The following is a 19,621-nucleotide window of genomic DNA, read 5'->3' as shown; positions in this document are numbered from 1 at the left end:
TGACTCAGCCTCACAGTTAGCCAACCTGAGAGGAGAGTCCGCCCATGAATGGGTCAACAACAATCTAGACCCAATCATGACAGGAGAGCCCAAAGAACCCACAAAAGGGACACCCACAAAAGGGACATGCCTGGAGCAAATAGCTCAGAAGTATAAAGAAAACACACCTCTGGGTCCCATTGGACATACACTACAAAATCCACCCCACAAGACTGGGAGACAGAAAATATGTCTAATTTACAGATACAAACACTAAGAGTCACTAAAATGGAGAGACAAAGAAACAACTCCCAAACTAAAGAAAAGGAAAATTGCCAGAATAAGACTTTGATGATATGGAGTTAAGCAAGTTATCAGAAATAGAGTTCAGAGTAATGGTTATAAAGATGCAGGGAAATTAATGAGAACCACAAGACACTTAATGGGAAGGTCCACGAACTTAGTGAAAGCATGAAAAAAGATATAGATATGATAAATAAGAACCAGGCAGAAAAGAAGAATACTATATCTTGATGTCAAGAATACGCTGGAAAGAATTAAAAGCAGGCTTAATGAAGCAGAGGACAGAATAAGTGAATTAGAAAAAAAAGGTAGAAAAAAACAATCAGAGCAGCAGAAAGAAAAAACACTTAAAAAGCATGAGGACAGTTTAAGGGAACTTTGGGACAACATGAAGGAAAACAACTTTTGCATCATAGGGGTGCCAGAGGGGGAGGAAAGTGAGCAAGGGATAGAGAAACTGGTGGAGGTAATAATGACAGAAAACTACCCTAGGCTTGTGAAGGAGAAAGCCACACATGTTCAGGAAGCACAGAGGGAGAGGGTTCCAAACAAGAAGAACCCAAAGAGAACCACACCAAGACACATTATAATTAAAATGGCAAATGTTCAAGACAAGGAGAAAATATTAAGGACTGCAAGAGAGAGACAAACAGTGACCTACAAGGGAGCCTCAATAGAAACACTTCAGGCCAGAAGGGATTGGCATGAAGTTCTCAAAGTAATGAAAAGCAAGAACCTGCAACCAAGACTGCTTTATCCAGCAAGACTGTCATTTAAAATTGAAGATGAAATAAAGAGCTTCCCAGAGAAAAGGAGGCTAAAGGATTTCAGTACCACCAAACCAGCATTGCAAGAAATGCTAGAAGGACTGCTTTAAGAAGAAGAAATATTGAGAGAAAGGTATATTGGCATAAAGGGAAAATGTGGCATTAAATAAGTATATATTAAAAACAACCCTAAATGTAAACAGAATAAATGCTCCAATCAAAAGACATAGGGTACCTGAATGGATAAGAAAACAGGACCCATATATATGCTGTCTATAAGAGACCCACCTGAAAGCAAAAGAGTCACAGAGGCTGAAAGTGAAGGGATGGAAAAAAAATATTCCATGCAAATGGAAATGAAAAAAAAGCTGGAGAGCAATACTTATTTGTGGCAAACTAGACTTCAAAATAAAGACCATAACAAGAGACAAAGAAGGTCACTACATAATACTAAAGGGATTAATGCAACAGGAGGAAATAACCCTTATAAATATATATGCACCCAATATAGGAGCACCTAAATATATAAAAAATTTCTTGGTGGACTTTAAGGGGGAGATCGATAGCAACACAGTCATAGTGGGTGACTTTAACACACCACTGTCATCACTGGACAGATCATCAAGACAAAAAATCAACAAGGAAACAGAGACTTTAAATGAGATACTAGATCAAATGGATTTAATTGACATTTACAGAACATTTCATCCCAAAGTAGCAGAATACACATTCTTCTCAAGTGCACATGGAACATTCTCAAAAATAGGCCACATATTAGGGCACAAAGCAAATCTTTACAAGTTTAAGAAGATTGAAATCATATCAAGCATTTTCTCACAATGCTATGAAACTAGAAATCAACCACTATAAAAAACTCAAAAATATTCAAACATGTGGAGGCTAAATAGCATGTTATTAAACAATGAATGAGATCAAGGCAGAAATAAAAAACTTTCTGGAAAAAAATGAAAATGAACAGACAAGAACCCAAAATCTATGGAACACAGCAAAAGCAGTCCTGAGAGGAAGGTTCATCGCATTACAAGCATACCTCAAGAAACAAGAAAAAGGTCTATCTAGTACACCACCTAAACCAACAACTAAAAGAATTAGAAAGAGAACAGCAAGAAAAGCCCTGAGGAAGTAGAAGGAAGGAAATAATAAAGATCAGAGCAGAAATTAATGACATAGAGAGTAAAAAAAATACAAAAGATCACTGTAAGTAAGAGCTGGTTCTTTGAAAAGATAAACAAGATTGATGAACCTTTTGCCAGACTCACCAAGAAACAAAGAGAGAGGACCCAAATAAATAAAATCAGAAATGAAAGAGGCAATATAACCACTGACCTAACAGAAATACAAAGAATTGTAAGAAAATACTGTGAGCAACTATATGCCAACAAACTGGACAACCTGGGTGAAATGGACAAATTCCTAGAAACATACAATCTTCCAAAGCTGATTAAGAAAACCTGAATAGGCCAATAACAACTAATGAAATTGAAGCAGTAATCAAAGAACTCCCAGCACACAAAAGTCTGGGACCAGATGGATTTACAGGCGAGTTTTACCAAACATTGAAAGAAGAATTAACACCTATTCTCCTCAAACTATTCCAGAAAATTCAAGAGGAGGGAAAACTCCCATGGTGTTTTTATGAGTCCAGCATCATCCTAATCCCAAAACCAGATAAAGACAACTGCAGAAAAAGAAAATTACAGGGCAATATCCCTGAACATAGATGCTAAAATCCTCAACAAAATACTAGCAAACTAGATCCAGCAATACATTAAAAAGATCACATACCACGACCAAGTGGGACTTATTTCGGGGGTGCAAACCCGGTATAATATTCACAAATCAATAAATGTGATACATCACATAAACAAAATGAAGGACAAAAATCATATGATCGTATCAAAAGACGCAGAAAAAGCATTCGACAAAATCCAGCACCCATTTCTGATAAAAACTCTTAGCAAAGTGAGAGTAGAGGGAACATACCTCAACATAATAAAGGCCATATATGACAGACCTACAGCCAACATCATACTCAATGGGCAAAAACTAAAACCATTTCCATTAAAAACCGGAACAAGACAGGGATGTCCACTTTCACCACTCTTATTCAACATAGTACTGGAAGTCCTCGCCACAGCCATCAGACAGGAAGAAAACATAAAAGATATCCAAATTGGAAAGGAGGAAGTAGAACTGTCATTATTTGCAATGACATGATATTGTACATAGCAAATCCTAAAGACTCCACCAAAGTGATATTAGATTTGATAAATGAATTTGGCAGGCAAGCTGGATACAAAATTAACTGTTGAAAATCGACAGTGTTTTTATACACTAACAATGAACTCTCAGAAAGAGAAACTAAAGTACATTTACCATTGCAGCTAAAAAAAAAAAAAGAAAATCTAGGAATAAACTTACCCAAGGATGTAAAAGACCTGTACTCAGAAAACTATAGGTGGTTGCAAAAAGAGCTAGAGGAAGATATAAGCAAGTAAAAGAATATACCATGTTCATGTATTGGAAGAATTAATATCATTAAAATGTCCATACTACCCAAAGCAATCTACAGAGTCAATGCAATTCCTATTAAAATACCAACAGCATATTTCACAGAGCTAGAAGAAATATTCCAAAAATTCATATGGAACCAAAAAAGACCCCGGATAGCTGCAGGAATCTTGAGAAAGAAGAACAGAGTTTGAGGGATCACTTTACTGGATATCAAACTATATTACAAAGCCATTGTAATCAAAACAGCCTGGTATTGGTACAACAACAGGTATATAAATCAATGGAACAGAACAGAGACCCCCAGAAATAGACCCACACCATTATGGTCAGTTAATATTTGACAGAGGAGGCAAGAGCATCCAATGGAATAAAGGTAGCCTCTTCAATTAAATGATGTTGGGAAAATTGTACAGATATATGCAAAAAAAATGGAACTAGATCACCAGCTTACTCCATACACAATAAATTCTAAAGGGATAAAAGACTTAAATGTAAGTCACGAAACCATAAAAATCCTGGAATAAAACAAAGGCAATAAAGTCACAGACATCTCATGTAGTGGGATTTTCACTGATACATCTCCTAGCACGAGATAAACAAAAGAAAAAATGAACAAATGGCACTACATCAAACTAAAAAGCTTCTTCACAGAAGAAGTCAGCTTCAAAATACAAAAGAACCCCACAGTGTGGGAGAACATATTTGCCAAGGGTACATCTGATAAGGGGCTAATTTCCAAAGTGTACAAAGAACTCATACAACTCAACAAGAGGATGACAAACAATCCAATTAAAAAATGGGCAAAGGACCTGAATAGACACTTCTCCAGAGAAGACATGCAGATGGCCAAGAGACATAAGAAAAAATGCTCAAAGTCACTAATAAGCAGAGAGATACAAATGAAAACCACAATGAGGTATCACTTCACACCTGTCAGAATGGCTACCATCAACAAATGACATGTGCTGGCGAGTGTGTGGAGAAAGGGGAACCTTGGTTTGCTGCTGGTGGGAATGCAGACTGGTGAAGCCACTATGGAAAACAGTATGGAGGTTCCTCAAAAATTAAAACTGCAACTGCTTTTGACCCAGTGATCCCACTAATAGGAATATATCCTAAGAATCCTGAAACACTAATCAGAAAGAATATATGTACCTCTCTGTTCCTAGCGCAATTTACAATAGCTAAGATCTGGAACCAGCCCAAGTGCCCTTCAGTAGATGAGTGGATAAGAAAGCTGTGGGACATTTACACCATGGAATACTATGAAGCTGTAAAGAAGAAGGATCATGTATCCTTTGGGTCAGTATGGAAGGACCTGGTGAATATTATGCAAAGTGAAATAAGGCAGGCAGAGAAAGACAAATATCATATTATTTTACTTAGACGTGGAATCTAAAGAACATAATAAACTGATGAACAAAATAGATTCAGTGACATAGAAGCATGGATCAGACTGACGAATCTCCGAGGGAAGGTGGCTGGGTGTGTGGGGAGAGATTAACCAAAGAATTTATATACATATATACATAACCCATGGACACGGACAATAGTGTGGTCAAGGCCTAGGATGGGGAGTGGGTGGGTGGAGTGGAAGGGGTCAAGGTGGAAAAAAGGGGACATATGTAATATTTTGAACAGTAAAACATAAAAAAACACACAATGTAAGCTCCTGTGTTGCAACCTGAATTTGTTCTCTCTGTGGTGTATTCAGCTAAAACGAAGCTCCTCTCCAGTGTCTTTACAGTAATTATTTGAATGACTAATAATTATGAGAAGTAATAAAAGTCTCTTTTAATTAAAAGAACATTAGCCTTCTAAAGGAAAATTAGGAAACAAAAATGCTTCAAGTGCCTATTTTCAGGTTCATGAATGAAGAAAATATACAGAGAGATAGATTCATTACCTACCCAGTATTTTCTTAGTCAGAACTCAGTTATAGATGTGTGTTAATAAAAGTAAATAGTCAACGTTAAGCAATGTAAACAGTTTTGGAGCCTAAGGGGAAATAATATTTTTGATATATTAGAATGAAATAATCACATTTTACAGCCCTTTATATACACCCTGGTAGTTAAATCAACTTTCAATCTCCTTTATTGAAAAAGCAAATAAAAATAAATCAAGTAGTGTGAATTGATCTAAGAAATAAAGAAGAGCAATTAGAGTTTGTTGAACAAATATGCATTGTGATACTACTGCATAGCGTTAAAGACAAAGTGGCCAGCTTAAAAATTGTGAGTGGAAAAATTATAAGGGTGCAATATTAAACTGACAACTTCAGGTCAGCAACAATAGATTCAAGAAGGATTAGATAGTATCCTGGAAGTGTTGAGAGAAAATGATCATCAATCCCAGAAGTCTCTGCTTATCTAAATACATTTTTCATCAAGACTGAGATTACCACATTGCTGAAAGAACTATGAAAGGATGTATTTCAGCAAGAAGGAAACTGAATCCAGAAGGAAAGACTGGCAAGCAAGAAATAATGGTGAGAAAGGAAGTAGGTAAATATATTGTTAAATTTAAGTGTACTGTTAAAAAAGTAATAAAAATGAATACTAATATAGGGAAATATTTAACAACAGCATGAAACTAAAACTAGACAAGAATATAGACGCTGAAAAAAAGAATGAATGCTTTCTTAGGTTCTTCTGTTCTTTAGGAATAGAAGACTCTGTTAGTTAAAGTACACACATTTAAATTTTGGGTAACCACACATAGAATGGAAATGGATCCAGTAGAGGCGGAAATAAGCAAATAGAGAAAACTTGATCAATACAACATAAGTAGAAATAAAACAAGGAAAGGTGAAAAAAATCAGTCTAAAGAGTAAACATGAAATAATGTTAGAAGTAATCCCAAATATCACACAAGATTAAACTTTTTAGTTGAAAGTTAGATATTCTGATTGAATTTTTAAAAACCGCACAAAACCTAATTATATGCTCTTACAAGAGTCACGTCTCACATATAATGCAGAAAGATCAGAGGTGAAGGCATAAGAAGATAGACCAGACAAATATTAACCAAAAAAGAGGAGATAATATTATTAGGCAAAATATACTTCAAAGCCAAACACATGATTGGGAATAAAGAAGATGAGCAAAGAAGCTTAATTTAGTAGATTTAATAGTCGTGAACTGTTCACACCTCAGAAGGAATATAGTGTCAAAATATATGACAGAAACAATCAGAATTACAAGGAGAAATTGACAAGTCAACAGTTACAATGACAGATTTTAACTTCTTTTAGAAACTGATAAATCATGCATTCTAAAAATTAGAAAAGATAGAGAATATTCGAATAAAACAATTATCATGTTTGATGTAATGGACTTTGTACCCAGTGTACAAAGAATATACTTTTCAAGAACACATGGAACATTTTGTCCCATGTATCAAAATTGAACCCAAACTACCTGGCGGGAAAAATGGTGCTTTATAAGATATCAAAGAATCTTTATCATAAAGATTAATTTCTTAGACCACAAAGGAACAGATTTCATAACAATAAGAAAAAAGCACCTTTTAAAGCCAATACATTTGGAAAATTAAAAACACACTTGTAACTAAGTAAGACATTAAAAGGAGAAATAAATTAAAATTGTGAAATATTTATGACCCTATGACCTAACTGAATCTTAACACTTGAATACACTTAAAGTAGCACTTTAGGGTTTTTCCAGCCTTAAACTCAAATAGGTAAAGAAAATTCATGAGCTAAGCATTCAAATGACTAAGTTAGTAGGTGGTGACATACTAAACCCAAAGAAAGAAGAAGGAATGGAATAATGATGTTATTAGGGCACAAGTTAATAAAATAAAAAACAAAGACACCATAAAGAAGAGTAGTTAAACCAAAAGGTGGTTCTTTGAAAATATTAATAGATAAGACCCTGTTAAATTTAATTAATATGAAAGAGAAAAAGCACAAATAATATTAAAAAGGAAAAAGTAACAGAACTACAGATAAAGTCAATTTTACAAAAACTATAAGGAAAAAGGACAGTTTTCTAGAATCATGTTTATTACCAACATTTGGCAAGGAGGAATAAAAAATTCAAATAGATCCATAACCATGACAGAAATCAAATCAGTAGTATAAATCTCTTTAAAAAAAAATACCATTTGTTCGTGGTTTTGTCAAGTTTTACCAAATTGCCAAGAAATAAATAGGGTGACCCCCAAAAAATGTATACACACACTTTGAATAATTATAAAGGCAATGTCTATTAAAATACATTTCATTTTCAAAATTGAACTATTAGCTGTTACAGAGTATATACACTTTTTTGGGACACCCTGTATATATTCCTATCTTATTCCTATCTTAAACTGTTCCAGAGAATAGACAAATTTTGAAAACAGCAATTCATTTTATGTCTTGTATAATACTGATATGTAAACCAGACAAGAATACTGTATGAAAGGAAAATTATATATCAAATTCATGGAATGGGTGCCTAATCCTAAATGAAATACTAACAAACCAAATCTAGCAAAATATCTTTTTTAATTTTTAAAATCCTGAGCAATTTGGAATTTTCTCAAGAATGTGAAGAAATTGTATTTTTAAATTTACTATATTAAGATATTAGTGGGAAAATGTCATTTTAATAAGTGAGTAAAAAGTCTTTGATAAAACCCAACAGCCAAACTAAAAACAAACCAAAGCAAAAACAAGTGAAATTCTTAGTGAATCAGAATATTCTTAGTAAACTATGACTAGAAGGGAAATTCTTTAATCTGATAAAGGATATCTACCAAAAATTTACAGCAAACATTTTTAGGTGGAATACTTGGCATATTTCTGTTGGAGCTAAGAACGAAACAAAAATACCATCTTTCTGTATTTTTAACAATTGCATATGTGCAAGGTTATAAAAAAAAATTCAAGAGAAACTTCATATAAATTATTAGAACAAATAGAGCTTAGTGAGTTTATTTATGCATCCAAATCAGTAACATTCCCATATTCCAGTAATAGTCAATGAGGAAGTCTAATTTTTAATATTCCATTCAAAATAATAGTACTAAACTTTGAATACCCAGGAGTAAATCTAATGAATGACATTTAATACTTTCAAGGAGGAAAACATAAATCTTTATTGAAAGCTCTAAAAGACTTATATAATTTAAATAGGAATCTGTACCATGTTCATGAAAGGGAAAATTTAGTATTGTAAGGCTGATTGTTTTACCTCATTGATTTATAGAAATAATTTAGTCAAGTAACTCCAAGATTATAGTGAATTTGACAAGCTGATTTCAAAATTATGGAAATATAAAGAGCCAATAATCTAGGAAATTTTGAGGAAGATTAAGAAGGTATCTTTATCAGATATCAAGATCTATTGTAAAGCTGTATTCATTATAACAGTGTGGTACTGATGCAAGGAAAGACAAATAGACCATTAGAATAGACTACACAGCCCAGAACCAGATGCACATACTCATGGGAATTTGGTATATATTAGAAGTAGCTTAATAAATAGTTAAAAATTTAAAATACCCACTTTATCTCATATAAAATAGTAAAATCCTGTTATGTAGCAAAAACACTATAAGCTACTCTACAGCTTATAAGTTACACACTAAGAGATATTTCATAAGATTTACATTCATGAAAGGTATTCAAGGAGTATTAATTACTAATTAATGAGATAAATGAATAAAGCAAATGGGCAAAGGATGAATAGGCATGCACAGGAAAGTTAACTCAAATAAATATGTGTAATCTAATGAACAAAATAAACTGAGGAAGAAAATAGATCCAGAGACATCGGAGCATGGAACAGACTGAGGGATCTCAGAGGGAAGGTGGGGGTGGGTAGGTGGGTGGGGAGAGATTAATCAAAGAACTTATATGCATATATGTGTAACCCATGGACACAGACAATAGTGTGGTGAAGGTGTGTGTGTGTGTGGGGGGGGGTGTATGCAGGGTGGAGGGGATCAATGGGGGGGAAAAGGGGACATCTGTAATACTTTCAACGATAAAGATAAATTTTAAAAAATCACAGTTATAAATTAATTAATTGCACATTTTAAATGGAACTCAAAGGCTGTCTGACATCTACTGAGCCCCTCCGCCTTTTTCTCTCACTCTTACTACTATTACCTCTCCCCTCAGGGCTGGTAATTTGGGAGCATCCCCTATCCTTCTAGCTTCTTATGCTACCATCCTGAGAAATTCTCTTTTATTCCTTGATCTGAAGATCCTGTTCCACTCCTGTGACAAAGACACAGTTATTTGAGTTGGCCTAGGGCAACTACTTCTGTTTCTGGGTTTCCTAGAGTATGGTTGAATCTTTCTTTAGTTTTTCTTATAACCAATACCTAACAAAACTAGAGAAGTTCCAATTCTTTTTTTACTGCCAGTAAATAACGATAATAGTAATATTGATTTTTAAAAGACACTATGATGCTTATATTACTGATGAATACACTTGAAAATTTCAAACAGGATATTTGCTTGCTTTGTCTATAGGAAGTTAGAATAGAAAGGGTGATATTTCATTCACTCACTTATTTACTTATTTTACCAAAGGCCGGGAAGGAGAGGAAAAAAATGTAGAAAATAACTGAGCAATGGGAAAAGAAGCAGTTAACTAATCCCTTGAAACCTGGGGGAAAAGTAAGGGCTGGCCTCACACCACCTGATATGCTTAATTCTCCTTGTTTGTTAGGTGGGCCAGTATCCTTTGGAATGTAGGTTCTAGATGTAAATATATTTCAAAGTCCATGCTATGCTACCTATGATTATTTGGTTGTGCTGTCTGGGTGTGAGGTTGAAAATAATTCTAAAACACGTTCAGTCTCCTCAGGAAAGAGTATCATATTGGTAAGCAATGCCCGTTACTCCCATTGAAAGGGAGGCACACATGCCTTGTTTGCTATTCTCTGCAGGCTTTGGAGGGCAATCTAGAAATGTTCCAGTACAGGGGCAATGTGAGGATATGTTGACACACACACTATGGTGATATCACGTCAGGGATTTCTGGGAATAGCAAAGTCTAACCTTGAAGTGATCATTCATGGTCAATCAAGGTGGCCTGACAGAAGTAATGGAGATACAGCAACAGGGCCTAATGTTACCAGGCCAGATTCTAGTTCATAGGATAGTAGTGAGAAGAAAGTAAGGCTAGGTGCCAAGAAAAGGGCTCAGGAAACAAGATAAAAGCCCAGTATTGGGTCTGGGAGATAAGGTGAGGGCTTGGTTTTGAAAGAAAAGGCAACAGTCTAAGAACTGTGATGGAAGATCAGAGATGAACAATAATAGTAAGTTTGACTTAATGCTGTACTGATGAGCTACTGGCCTAGAGCTATATACAGGGTGGGGCATAAGTAGGTGTACAGTTGTGGGCTTGTGAGACAGAGTTTATTCTTGTATTATTAATTATGGCACTATTTTCCATAGGAACAACTGTAAACCGACTTTTGCCTAACCCTGTAAATCCCCCTATCATAGCCTAGGACCGGAATGGGCAGTAGGTGGGAGTCAGTGTCAGACATGTAGCTTGGAATATTATATGGACAGGAAATCCAACAGTCCTTTGCATGCTCACCCATTTGCCTTCTCTCTCACACCACCATCTCTTTCATTATACTCAAGGCTGAGGAAACAACCATAGGAAATTTGGAGCTATGGAAAATCTAAATTAAAAGTGGCATGTTAGTTGGAACACTGTGGTACATAGTTGTTAGTTTATAGTAGTGTGGCATAGGTAACCATGGATTAAAAATAATTTCTGTGGACTCATTGAGTTAATTCCAGATATATTTGTGTCAGTGAGAAACTGTTTTCATGTTCTAAATCCATGGTGTACATTTAATCTATTTATAGATTAAAAATGCCTCTGTTATTCACCAGAGTGTTGTTTTGACAAAATACATATAGAATAGATGAGTGGGTATAATTTTTAAATGGAAGGAAGAACCAAGCTGGGTAATACTAAGTTTATTCAATAATTTGTGTTAGAAAGTCAAATAAGCCTCATTAATCCACCTCCACTAATTTGAATTTGTGATTGCCAACTTGGAGCAGATTCAAGTACTTTATTGTTTTATCTATTTAAGGAAATTTGATAAGATTTATGAGGTATACTGAATCCCTTTTTAAAAGCAAATTATCTTAAGTCTTGTCCTGCAAGATGTATATAAATGAATACTACTAATTACAAATGAGTTTTACTTATTAAAGGAGATTCAACAAAGATATACTTGATCATCTCATGTACTTGAAATTTATTGTATTTCACAGATTCAGATTGAACTTCCTTAATTGGTTGTAATTAGTGTAATTAGTGTGTGTGTGTATGTGTGTGTGTGTGTACATATGTCAAAAGGTATTTGGGAATCAGAAAGCTTTGACTTTGTCATTAATACCCCCTCCCTCTCTCCCCCATCCAGGTTTTTACCAAGCCTCGCAAGGTCAGCATTAGAAAAAAATCTGGCAGATGCTTCAATAGAAATAAGTACTAATGCTAATCTAGAACCAGAACTGGAGGATTACAAATGTAAGTCTTTGATTTATTTCTCTTTTAAGTGAAATAATAATTATGAAATATTTTCTATTAACTTTCAAATCAAAATGGTTTTGTTTTCCATTTATTTTGTTTTTATTTGGGGCTGAAGAAATGAATCTTTTATTTTTATTTTTTTTAAAAAAGGTTGAAACCCACTTAAAAGTTAAACCTCAGAATAGTTCCTTTATTTCCATACCAGATGCAGGTCCTCCCCCAGTGCCCACTCCCACTCCCCCAAGAGTCACAGTTGATAGAAACATGTTAAAGGCTCTCACAATTTCTGGTGTAAATAAACTAGTGCTATTTTGTTTAAGATTTTTCCCAACTCTGTTTCACCATAGAATCTAAAATTCTGTTTTCCTTGCACAACATTTACATTTTGAGGACCAGCAATGTCTTATGGGATGTGTTGGAAAGCTATATCAAGTATTGAGATAGATGAAAATAATATTGAGAGTGCCATGCCATGCCTGCTTGCCCTTCCATTCCCAAGGTGCTTTTCTCCTGGAGAGTTGAAGTACAACTTTGATTTGGGGGTTAGCTGTTCCTATAAACGTTCCTCATTCTTCAACTAGAGCACAGTGAAAGGTTCACAGTTTTTTGAGCTATAATGACCTGTTTTATCAAAACAACCAATGTGTGACTGTTCTCCAAAGGGGACTATTGTGGGTGGGTTTTTTTTATAGTAGATGTTTTTAATTGTTGGGGATACACTGAGATAAGAATTTTATATTAAGAAAATAAGATACCTTTTTTAAAAGTAAAATTATAAACTCTGCATACTAGTGGATCTGGGTGTAGATACACAGCCAATTCAGAGACAGAATAACTTTGGTACTTTTTAGACTCAAATTGTTACGTGATTGAATTTTTTAACATATCCAAAGAAAGCCTGCATCACTCATACTATAGGTTTTTCAGTCTTGGTAACAGGCAGTTTTCGCAGTCCCCATCCAAGCCTTGTGCAGGGGATAAGGCAGCTAAGCCAAGAGGCTTCTGATGCCTCCGATTCCATTCATCTTTAATGTCATCTCTTCTGGAAAATTCATTTAATTCACTTTCTTTGTTTAGGGGCCATGCTCACCAAGCAATATTCTGATAAGGACTTGGTTTTTTCCATGCAGGTCTTCCTCTGGATAGTATGCTGATAGGACAACCAGTGTATTATATGGTCCAAATGAAAGTTGCAGTTTTCATTGCAATGGAATACTTTGCAATTCTGGTTTTATATATCAACATTTATATATAGATCAGAAACTATGTCTTTAATAATCTCCTGAGAGTTAGATTTGTCTTCTGTTGTGATGACAAAATCAGGTTTTGAGCCTACCAGGCTGAGGACTTGACAAATTTACCAAAATAATGCCATCCTCTGAGATTTCTTAGATTGTTAGCCAGCTTTCTCCCAGGAAACTCTAGTGTCAACATTCTCTCTGTGCATTTCCCTTTTCTAGCTTGCAATTTTAACAGTGTTGGTTGTTTGAATTAAATTGTCCTAGTGCCCTAACTGTACTAAATAGATATATCCGTACACTAAACCATAGATTATATCAGATGCTGTTTGAATCTGACATTATGTGTGTCATCTCAACATATAAGTATACAGTAAATTGATGCCACAATCCTGATCTTCCCTGTTACAGTTTTATATTGAGTCTATTTCAGAGACCTGCTGGTGGTAAATAAATAACAAATCCTCAGCATGACAGCTATGGTTCTTTTTCCCTATAGAACTTGTAGATAAAAGGAAAATGGCGAGGATCTACTGAAAGATGAGGTCTATTGTGCTTTGGCAAGTGTGTAGCACTCAGTAATGCTTCAACAGGGTGACAGTTTATTTTTAGTTTGAAATTGTTCACAGTGCTTCATAGACACAAATGTTGCTTTTCTGTCTTGTCTTTTAAAATGGTTTAGAAATTTTCTTATTTAAAATAGGGAGGGGAAAGATGGGTCAGTTGTTTAAGGCACTGTAATTGTCTGACTGCTTGCTAGGGTATTCCATAGGATGGAATATTATTTGGAGTCAAAGGACTAAATATACCCCACATGACAGTAAGAGCATCAGTTCTATTTTTAGCTCTACCCAAAGTAGCTGGGAGATTTTAAGCAAATTACTTAATTTATATTTTTCTTAGCTTCCTCATCATTCTTGTCTCATTATTGGGGAAATGAAATGAAATTGAGAAAACAATGAGCTGAAGCTCCTAGTTTGGGATCTGGCACATAGAAGGTCCTCAATAAATGATAACTTCTATTAGTGTGATCATCAGAACTACTGCAACTATTACTATTAGTGTTATTATTATTGACCTTGGTATATTTCAGACAATGAACATGTATATCTGGTTACTGTGGGGAATACACATGGAAGATGTTCCCTGACTTCAAGAAATTTATTATTTAGTTTCCTGGCTTCAAGGAACTCACAGTAATAATTATCACAAAGTAATTGTGTAGCACCTGGGGTGCTTATTTGAAAATACAGACCTCCTGGACCATCCCTGAAAATAGTAATTTGAGAGGTCTGGCATGGGTTGGTTCATTTGTATTTTTGACTATCTAGGGGATTCTTGTGGGGTTTTTGAATGAGTGTGTCCTGAAAAAACGATATTCAAGGTACTTCAGAGCTTTTGAATATGTTATTTGGCTTATATATGTGTGATAGATAGTCTTTGACCTAACAAGCTTATTAAGGTAACTTGACTAAGTTCTGGATTTTGTTTTCTCCTCTCAACTTTATCTGTATGCTGTTTGCTATATGTATTGTTTTAATTATATTTTATTACATTTTGGGTCATTTCAAGCTCTTTGTAGAGCTTTAAGCTTTTTATGTAGAGCTAAGAACCCTCTAGTGAATAAAACACCTTCAAGATTTTTATTACCACCTTCAAGCGTATTTCTCTTATATGTTAAATTAAAATTCCTTGATGAGCCCACAGGATATTAAAGATGCTGTATTGCCTTTTGTATGGGCTGAACTTGACTTCTCTAAAGACAGTTGTGGGTAATTCTCTGTCCTCTGAAATTTTTAGGCGAAGTAGCATCTGGCTCCCTGAGGATTGGCGCTGTTAGTGCACCAATTTATAATGCCCATGAGAAAATGAAAGTGCCTGATGTTTTGTTCTATGACAACATTCAGGTAAGATCACTGCTTTACATTCATGGATAAGTCACCACTTATACTGTAGTAGTTCATTCTGATTCAGGTGAAACTGTTTAATTATTTTTATAATTCACTAGATGCAAATTCAGATGATGCAAAATGAAGTGTTGAAATATCTTCCATTAATGATTATAATATTGGAAGAGCTGCTGCCATGAGTAGAGTATAATAAATTTTTGGTCCAGGCACTGTTGAAAGTTCCTGATATACATTAACTCATTTGATTCTCCCACCTCATCCTCCTGTAGAGGTCGGAGTAGGAGATACAGAAAGATAAGTAACTTGTGTCCAAGTAGAACTAATACGTATCCTCTCTTTTGCTTTCCTGTTGGTTAAATCATTTTAGTTTAAAGAAGGATGTGTCTTATGCATTCTTTTTAAAAAAAAATACTCACCTGAGGATATGTTTTATTGATTTTTAGAGAGAGAGGGAAAGAGAGAGAGAGAAACATTGACGTCAGAGAGAAACATCAATCGGTAGCCTCCTGTATGCTCCCTGACCGGGGATTCAACCCAGAACCTAGGTATGTGCACTGACCGGGAGTTGAACACACAATCTTTATGGTGTATGGACAATGCTCCAACCAACTGAGCCAGCCGACTAGAGCTGTCCTATGCGTTCTTTCCTTCATATTCCTTTCTTTTTTTTGAAAATTTCTAGTATTTTTCCTTCTTTTTTTTTAAGGGGTAAGAGTAATTTCCCACTTGTAAACTAACCTATAATTATGGACCTTCTAAGACACAAGAAATAAGTGTGTACACAGAGTGCTTTATTGTAGATGTTCACTGTAATAAGATTTTTTTCCAGAGAAAATCACTCATATAAAAAGTTGTTTTTCTTTTCCAGATTTTCTGTCAAGTGGCTATATATTTATTTTATAATAAAACACATACTAAAGTTTTTCTGTAATATTTGGTCACTAATCTGTATATAAATAACCTTACGTTTACAAATTATGTTGGAAAAATTTCTACCTACTGTTTTCACTATATTAAGGGTTTAGGGATACTAAAGTAAAATTTCTTTTATCTGCCATTTTCCAATTCTTTTTGTTGCTCAGTGAGTATCATAATTTATATCCCTGTATTATATTAACAACATAGAAAGTATCTAGGCAAATTCTTCTTTCTCAATTAAAATATTAATGAAGTATTTTGAAATCTGTCAAAACTTTAATTATTATCATCTATGGCATAGTAAAAGACATAACCCAATTTGCTTTTCATTCATTTTATAGCCAATTAATATGTATTTAATTTAATTTATTTATTTTAAAATATATTTTTATTGATTTCAGAGAGAGGAAGGGAGAGGGAGAGAGAGAGAGAAACATCAGTGCTGAGTCATTGATCAGCTGCCTCCTGCACGCCCCCCACTGGGGATCAAGCCCACAACCTGGGCATGTGCCCTGACGGAATCAAACCACAATCTCCTGGATCATAGGTCGATGCCCTACTGCTGAGGCACACTGTCTGGGCTATATATTTTATTTTGTTCCAGAGCATTAATGTTCTTATATAAGCAGTAGACAAATGAACAGAAAATAAAGTTACTCATAAGACACAGGAAGAAAAAAAATCTTGCCTATCAATAAAGACAAAAACATAAGGGAAATATACTGTTTTGAAGTTTTGATGATATCAAACTCTGTCCATGTAGTAGAAAGGAATAAAGAAAAGAGAATTAGGAAACTTTGATATGCGTGAAAATTTGAAACACTCCATGGCAGCAAATGCTGAAAAGACTTGCCAGCATGTAAGAATGCAGGAGATTCAGTAGCAGGGAGGGCCGTGTGCCCTTGAACACAGTGTCTGTTGCCATGGTGCTTGTGACATAGACATTGAGATCCTCAGGGCTGCTGTGAACTTTACACAGTGGCCCTGAGGGACTTTCTGTAGCCTGTCTCCAAACATATCTTCTCTTCATAAAGCATTACGAATTAACCATTAATGAAAATTTCTAGCTGTACCAATTCTAGGGTCAGTGGCTTGATTAAATTTGCTTTTGTTCCATACATTGCTGTTTCCTTTTATGCCACACTCCATCTTTGAAGCAGTAGTCTTCAGTGCCTCTTGAATATTTAGGTGCTTCTATACCCTCTTGTTCTATGCCCTGTGGTCCTCTTGCCACACTGTGTCAAAACTGATTTTTTAAATGTGCTTTCCCACACTGGTAATGCAGAGTGTTGTGTTTTCTTTATTTTGTATCTCCAGCAAATAGCATAGTGCTTGGCATATACTGACTGCTGAATAAATAAATATCTGTTGAGTGAATTAATGAAAGGCTGAATAAGATTTTAAGGGTTCATAATCAGGAGAATTTTTCATTAAATCTGTGATTGAGGAATATTACACTTGCAGCAGTAAGGAGGAGAAATTGGAAGAAAGAGAGTTGAATAGCTTTTGAATAAGCTTAATGAACTTTAGGTCTGAAAAATTGAAAAAATATCTCCCATGTGTCAAGCCTTGTCATAGGTATTAGGATACTGATATTAATATAGACACGCGCACACATGTACACACACACACTCCAGAGCTCAGATTTCCTGGGTCTATCAAGGGAGAGAAAGATATTTAAGTACACATAGTTACTCTACAGTGTGATGGAAGTACACACAGGTTACCGTGGTAGCATTGATGAGAGGATGGTCCCAGATTGGAATGATCATGGAAAATGAGTTAACCAGGCACAGCTGAATCTCTCAGGCAGCGAGGCTAGCATTTGCAGAGACTTGGCTATGTGAGAGAATAGCTAATTTAAGGAGCTACATAAAGTTGCAAATGGAAGAGTGACAAGAGATGAGGCTGATGACTTAGGAAAGGGTTACATGTTCTGGACCTTGCTAATTAAGGAATTTGGATTCTGTTCAGAAGAGTTGAGAAAGCCATTGAAAGTTTTTAAGCACCTTTCCACATTGCATTTACTCTTTGAAGTTGTCTATGAGTTGGAACCAAGGCAGGGAGAGACTGGTTAGGAGGCTGTTGTAATAGTCCAAGAGAAAGTTATGAAGGCTCTGGACAAAGGCAGTGAAGGCAGTGCCCGTGGGGATAGAGCAGAAGGGATAGATTGCAGGGTTATTTAGGAGATGGTTAGAGTCAGTAGAACTTTGTGTTAGATGAAAGACAAAGATTCTTCCTCCAGAAGCACGTAGTCTGGTGTAACAGTTAAAAAAAAGAACAAAGAGAAAACTATTCTAAATTGTGCCCATGACTGGAACATAAAGTAGGAGGAGAGTGGTAGGAGATGAGACTGAGACTAAATCAGTAAGTTAAGGAGTGACCTTTGTTACTAAGGTATTAGGAGTCATTGTAGGAATTTTGAAGAGAGAAGTGACATGATTTTGAACAAGGTGACAGTACAGGCATACCTTGAAGATACTGCAAGTTTGGCTCCAGACCACTGCAATAAAGTGAGTATACCAGTAAAGCAAGTAGTGATCTTTTTGCTGGTAGAGGGTTTTACCTTTAATATATAAACAGAATCTGTGAAGTGTAGTAAAGTGAAATGCAATAAAATGAGGTATGCTTGTACTGCAGAGAGCATGTTGGCTCAAGGAAAGACTAAAGTTAGGGAAGCCAAATTGGCTTATAAAAATCTAGGTCAGAGATCATAAAACCTGAATGAAACTGTGGGGATGAAAAGGAAAGGATAGGTACAGTTCACTTTCTGGTGGCTCAGTAGCTGAGACTTGGTGTTTAGTTGGCTCTTGATAAGGGAAGAGGAATGTGGGCAAGCAGATGATGATGAAAGGGGTTTGGCCAGGTGGTAGAACATGATACTGTTAATCAGGATAAAAGATCCAGGATAAAGAATGACTTTGAAGAAAGTAATGAGTCAAGTTTTGGATATGTTGAGTTTGAGGAGAGTGGGAAATAACCACGTAGTTCGATAGTTACTCAGAAGCACAGGGCTGGAGTTGAAAAAAGTCTGGCTGTTGAAGATCAGCGTTGTTGGTAGCTGAAGTCATGGAAAGGATGCAAGAGGAGTTAGGGAGAGTAGGGTCAGAAGGAGGTCTTCAGTTACTGACGTGCGGCTCCCCAACTCTGCACGCAGCCCTCCCTCAGTCCTCAAGTGGGTGCCCAGTTAAAACAGACACAATCTGCTCTGCCCTCTACTGTGACCCCCACCCCCAGGAAAGCATGTAAAAAGATGGAAAGAGAACTAATGAAGGAGCATAGGGAAAATTTAAGGAGTTACTACAACAAGAAGATCCAATTCAGAGAGGAATTGTCAGATCGGTAGGAAGTAGTCTGGAGAGGCAGAGAACTGGGAGACTTTTAAGAACTTGCCTGTGGTACTAAGTGGGCCAAGAGGTTAAGCGAAGAATTACACAGGCAGTGAC

The 19,621-nt window shown here is 35.6% G+C and overlaps 1 protein-coding gene across 1 annotated transcript in view; it reads left to right on the top strand.

Annotated features, from left to right (window-relative positions):
• The window catches only part of VWA8 (von Willebrand factor A domain containing 8), a 333,552-nt gene that overhangs the window by 124,707 nt on the left and 189,224 nt on the right, over window positions 1-19,621 (top strand). Inside the window, exons 18-19 of the mRNA XM_087814315.1 lie at window positions 12,000-12,106; window positions 15,148-15,254. Coding sequence (XP_087670441.1) covers window positions 12,000-12,106; window positions 15,148-15,254 — 214 coding nt within the window. The remainder of the gene's footprint in view (window positions 1-11,999; window positions 12,107-15,147; window positions 15,255-19,621) is intronic.

This window comes from Miniopterus natalensis, chromosome 2, assembly GCF_054644295.1.
Source record: "Miniopterus natalensis isolate mMinNat1 chromosome 2, mMinNat1.hap1, whole genome shotgun sequence".
In the NCBI taxonomy this organism is placed as follows: domain Eukaryota; kingdom Metazoa; phylum Chordata; class Mammalia; order Chiroptera; family Miniopteridae; genus Miniopterus; species Miniopterus natalensis.
This window is presented reverse-complemented; position numbering and strand designations above follow the sequence as displayed.